General features: G+C 36.1%; 1 protein-coding gene across 1 annotated transcript in view; it reads left to right on the plus strand.

The window, feature by feature from the left end:
* Nucleotides 1-5,048, plus strand: part of LOC149173766 (putative leucine-rich repeat receptor-like serine/threonine-protein kinase At2g24130) — a 28,977-nt gene extending 23,929 nt beyond the window's left edge. Inside the window, exon 2 of the mRNA XM_089428001.1 lies at nt 4,487-5,048. Within this exon, the coding sequence (XP_089284127.1) occupies nt 4,487-4,932 (446 nt within the window). The 3' untranslated portion in view covers nt 4,933-5,048. The remainder of the gene's footprint in view (nt 1-4,486) is intronic.
* The last annotated feature ends 952 nt before the right edge of the window (nt 5,049-6,000 follow it).

Genomic DNA, 6,000 nt, shown 5'->3' on the forward strand with positions numbered 1-6,000 from the left:
TTTAGTGTTCCTAAATTGATGTCATTAATTGTCAACCCGGGGCTCGTAAGCTGATGAAGTGAAGGTGTACTATATGTACTTAAGCAACCTCTTAGAGCTTTTTGTCGTTTGGGGTGTTGTTTGTGGTTAATTTATCTTCCTAAAATGGAGTGGTGATTTATAAACAGATGAGTGATGGTGTGTGTAAGGTGAATTCTAGATGAGTGAGAGTGTGTGATTAGTGATTTCTAACTACTTGCTGAAAAGGAAAAGCTTGAAAGAAATAAATAAATTGAAATGACTTTGAAAGCAAAGAACCACTTTCTAATGGCATTAGACACCATTCATGCTGCTGCAAATAAAAGGTAAGAAAATCACTTAAAAGACCAATGATAAAGTTTATCTCTTCCTAACTCTATGCCTCTAACACATAGTACTGTGTAAGACACGATTAGGAAGTAGCTAAAGATAAGTCTAAGAAGTGATAAAAATGAGAAAAATCTACTTTAAAGACTAGTTATGATGTTCAGCTCTCTCTAACTCTCTGCCTCTAACACATAGTACTGTGTAAGACACGATTAGAAAGTAGTTAAAGATTAGTCTAAAAAGCACCCAAAGCCAGCTGCAAGTTATTAGTATTCTGATCTCTAAAAGATAGACAATTTATGATAAAGAGATCATTCATATGTTAGCAGACCACTTTGAGAAATAAAACTAAAAATCAGCTATGAAAATAAAGTAAAGGCAGCAACTTAGAATCTGTCAACTGAAACTACCACTAGATATAAAGCAAATTCACAAACACAAAAGCAATCCCGGGTTAAAAACCTGCAAAAGAACAATGCTGATCAGCTTAAAATAAAGGCTGCAAATGAAATAACATGAAAGTAAATTACGTTGTACATGTTTCAAGAAAAGGAAATGCTGAACATAAAATACTATACAAGGCTAACATGAACAGGGGCCCTCCATTCATATCATCCAAAGAAGACTCAGAGAATTGTAGACTTCAGAACAACACTGTTTCTATTACTCCATGTGCAGAAAAATACAGTCAAGAGTGCTAGAACAACACTATAAAAACAGAGTCTTCAAATGCTCTAAAATGATAACAAGTTTATAAAATGCAGCAACTAAAAAGTAACCTTAAGCGTATGCAAACGCTAGTTTTTATAGGCATCTGAAAGACGGCCTAATGCGTACAGCAAAAACTGAAAAACAACTAACTGTCATGCGTAATTAAGGTTCATAACACGTCATAAGTCTGCGTGGATGAGCTGGAGGTTCTGGTCGTTATGGGCATTGAATCCAGAGTTGGATTATGTCCCCCACGGCCTGCATAAGACGAACAAGTCACTGTTTGAACTGACGTGACCCAACATCTTACGTATCACCGTTAAGCTGCCTTTTGTTGACCGTAACTTGACCCTCATTGACCGGAGGTACAGATGACGTGGATGGCTGAACAGATAGCACAGGAACCTCGAGCACCTTGATTCCTAAGTGCCCATGTGGCTCATTTGGCAAAATGACACGTGGAACCTTGAGATTAACAAAAAGGCTGCGGGATCATCAGATGGCTGCGGAATCAGCAAATGGCTGCGGAATGCCTGTAAATATGTCAAAATCTAAACAAAACAGTCACACATTAGCAAAATCCCTTAATCATGCTTAAAGTCATATAATGTAATGATCTGGGTTGGTTTGCAAGGAAAACGAGGCAAAAGTGAGAGATGAATGAGGGAAAACTGTAAGTAATGGTGGATAATCAAGTGTAAAGTAGAGGCTCTACAATAAGTTTTTCTTCCTCCTTTGTCGCCTGTGAAATTAGGTTTCTTGCGTCCTCTCATGCACCTGTTATTCTCAAAAAGAAATCATTAATGCCTTTAGAAATCTCTAGTTGCCTTCCCCGACAACGGCGCCAAAATGTTGGCTAGTTGAATTGTTTATTGATTAAACATTTAAGTACCACATTAATTGTCAACCTGGGAAAGTATTTTTATTGCAAAATCTACTGCGTACTGTATGTACTTAATCCTAAAAGCATTAAAAAGTTGTAGTATACGTGATCCTTACGCTAAGTTATCACTGTACTGATAAAATGAAAGTAATTAATTAAAATTACAAATCTGAAAAGCAAAATGATGGATGCTCTGCTGGCAGAGGATCGGGACCCTATCCTCCAGGTGAGGACGTTCAGCACCTGCCTCTGTAACCAGACTGCTAACACACACTGCACTCTAATTCACCGGTGAAATATCCTTGCACAACTTCAAGCAATGAATGAAACAGAGTACTAGCAAAGCGGAAATACCAGAGGTAATGCTACAGAATCCAAACAGAGTACCAGCGGAAAGAAACTATCACACACTTACACACTTTAACAGAAAAGTAAATGGGTGAATCTTGTGAGGAAGGCGGGCCCAATCCCTCTCAAAAGATTCCCCAGAACACGAAGGCTAGATTAAGTGCTCAGAATAATTTTCTATTCATCTGCCAAAAGATTCAAGTACAATAAAGTTCAGACTTGCTGATGTCTCTCAAAATCTCCCTTACAGATTACACATTAACCCCCTTCTAATGTAGAAGTCTCCTCTTTATAGAGGAGACATCTATTACAATAGATTATTACAGTTCATTCAGTTAACCCATTTGATCAAAAATAAGAGTTACAGACCGCTGTTACAACAGTATAACAACATATTCTTTCTTAAGTTCTGGCTGTTACACAGCTGGTAACTGTCTTCGACCGTCTTCTTGGGATCTTCGCATTCCTTTGTCGTTTCCCGATGATGTTCCTGATTTAAGCAATGGTAACTGTGTTCTACCCGCTTTAGATAGCTGCAGATCGTGTCGCGTCAGCGTTCTTCAGATAGTTGCCGGTTGTTATTCCCAGCTGTTGCAAAATAGTCTGCTTTAGATAGTTGCTGTTGTTGACTGTAGCAACTGCGTAGTTGCTGCTTCTGGTGTTGCAGCAACAACGTAGTTGCTGTTTCTGGTGTTGCAGCAACTGCGTGGTTGCTATTTCTGGTGTTACAGCAACTATAAATTATAACTCCTGCAGGCTTAAGACAATTACTTGGCAACTTAGTCAGCTTTTCAAAGATAAATATAAAGATACTCACGAATATGCAATGAACAATTAAACATATAGATATGCGGAAAGTCACTTCGTACCTTGGGGTGATTAAGTCATTATGTAATCAAAGCTTACAACTTATGACTGAAAAGGATAATATTAAGCCAAAAATATAAGGTCAAAATAGGTCAATTCTGAGTCCTAACAGCCCCTTGCCATCAGAATTGAGCAAGATGACTATGCTTCAAGCTATAGATGTTTCCGCAAACCAGTTAACTGGTCATATTCCAAATTCACTTGGAAGTTGTAAAGAACTACAATATCTTAATCTTTCCTACAATGCCCTTGAAGGTTTGATTCCAGTTTCACTTGATGAACTTCTTAGTCTCGAGGATGTGGATTTATCCTCCAACCATTTGTCAGGTGGAATACCCATGTCATTGGAAAATCTCAAAATGCTCTCTCATTTGAATTTTTCTTTCAACAAATTGTCAGGGAAAGTCCCTACAGGGGGAGTCTTCAAAAATCTTGGTGCCACTGCATTTATTGGAAATCTTGGTCTCTGTGGACCTTGGGTAGGCTTGTCACCATGCTCTCCTGGTGAACATCATAATGTTGGGTGTCTAAAAAAGGTTATAATCATTGTTAGTGCAATTATGCCCATTGTTGTTGTATTGTGTTTATTTCTGGGAATTTTATGGAGACGATGTCACAAGAAACATAAACTGTCTAGTGCATCCTTAAATGTGGGGCACCGCAGAATTTCCTATGGAGAGCTCATCACTGCAACAGATGAATTTAGTGATGCCAACTTGTTAGGAATTGGAAGTTTTGGGAAAGTGTACAAAGGGGTTTTGAATGATGGCATAATTGTTGCTATCGAGCTTCTTAATGTGGAAGATGAAAGGGCTTACAAGAGCTTTGACAAGGAATGCAAGGTTCTAAGTAAAGTTCGGCATCAGAATTTGATTAGAATTATAACATCTGACTCAGACCTCCAAGTCAAAGCTTTAATATTTCCATTAATGCCAAATGGAAATTTGGAGAAGTGGTTATATCACAATAACGAAGAACAAACTGATTTGAGTTTGATTCAAAGGTTGAATATAGCAATAGACATTGCTCAGGGAATAACATATCTCCATCATCATTGTTTTGTGCAAGTGATCCACCGTGACTTAAAACCCAACAATGTGCTTCTAGGTGAAGATATGACAGCGTATTTAATAGAATTTGGCATTGCTACCATATGCTTTGCAAATTCTGAAGACTCTTCTTTCACTTCCACACATGCACTCAAAGGATCTACTGGCTATATTCCTCCAGGTATTACTTGAACTAGATAGCATGTTAGGTAATGTTATGATTTTCCTATTTTTATTAAATATTGTGAATTGATAACCTTACTATGATAATGTTTGAATGTAGAATATGGATTGGGTGGACGTGTCACAACAAAAGGTGATGTTTATAGCTATGGAATAATGCTATTGGAGATGCTCACTAGAAAGAAACCCACTGATGATATGTTTGCGGAAGGAACGAACTTACAAAAATGGGTGGGTAGTGCTTTTCCAAACAGAGTCGAGGAAGTGGTGGACACGATTCTATTGAGGACTAGTATGAGCATTGAAGAAGATAAATATCTCAATTGCCTCAAACAACTCATAAATGTGGGTTTGTTATGCACAATAGAATCGCCTGAAGGACGACCTAATATGATGGACATTGTGGGTACACTCCAAAGCATAAGAAATATGTTCTTAGGGGTCACTAGAATTCCAACATTCCAATCAGATATAACACATTTGTTGGGCAATTCAAGCACTACTCAAAATAACACTGTCGAAGCCCAAAGTTCTTCCACATTCTAGTCTAAGGAAGTAGTGGTTGCTTAGCTTAACCATAAACTGATTTGAGTCCATTGTCATTGGTTGCATGTAGTTTGAGTCATATTCCTTTTCCTTCTTTTTGTGGCATCTTTGTTGTTGGGTGTATGTGGATCAGCAATAAAGTGAGATTTGCAATGGATGGCATTCTAGAAATGTTGCAATTATAAAATTTCATATCTTAGAAAAATTTATGTTCAATGTCCTTTCTATATATACAAAAAAATGTAATGTGCATCTGTTTTATTTATGTTTCCATGCGCATGTAAATACATTAACAACTTTGAATTTGTTTTGAATGATGAAATGGACGAAATTATTTTTTTAGTTTCAAAATTATTGAAGGGAATCCTATTTACTTTTTAATATAAAAAAAGTATCAATAGATGTCGAAAAGTCTTTTATTCGAACTTTTATATAACTAGTACATTTATATCTTAACTCTAGCAATTAAAAGGTGCCAAAAAAAAATAAAAGGTTGATGCTATTTTTCATTTTAAAGGATAGTTAATTAAATTCTATGACATTAGATGGCATTTAAGTCATTGTAATTTACTCTTCTCAAAGAAATATTGCCATAACAAATACATGGGAGAAGTACAGTTTTTTTTGTCTTCCCATGATTAAGTAAATACCATCTTATTTTCACAGTACTACAATATGTTTTATATTTCAAGTTTTTATTTTATTTATCAAGTGTTGTTATATTTTCTATTCTAAAGTTTCGAAACCAACTAACATGAATCACTTGTCCATGAAAAAGAACTCGTGCTTTATTTTCTGCATGCTAGCAAGAAAGTACATCTCATGTTGCAGCCCTTGATTATGCACACTTAAGAAATGCTACTAACATCAAAGAATTGTAAGAGAAAATTGAACCACTTTTACTTCACATGGTAACATCAAAACCATACCATGACAATAAAATATCTTAAAGGATTCATTTTTTTATTATTATTATTTGGAATTGAATGCAATAAAATATCTGAGAGAATTTATTGTTTTTTGGGCATTGAATGCATTGCAAAATAGATATGTCATTTTCATGGTATA

The sequence above is a fragment of the Pinus tabuliformis genome, chromosome 4_2, assembly GCF_031772625.1.
Source record: "Pinus tabuliformis cultivar Carrire ecotype Pingquan chromosome 4_2, CPIR1, whole genome shotgun sequence".
In the NCBI taxonomy this organism is placed as follows: domain Eukaryota; kingdom Viridiplantae; phylum Streptophyta; class Pinopsida; order Pinales; family Pinaceae; genus Pinus; species Pinus tabuliformis.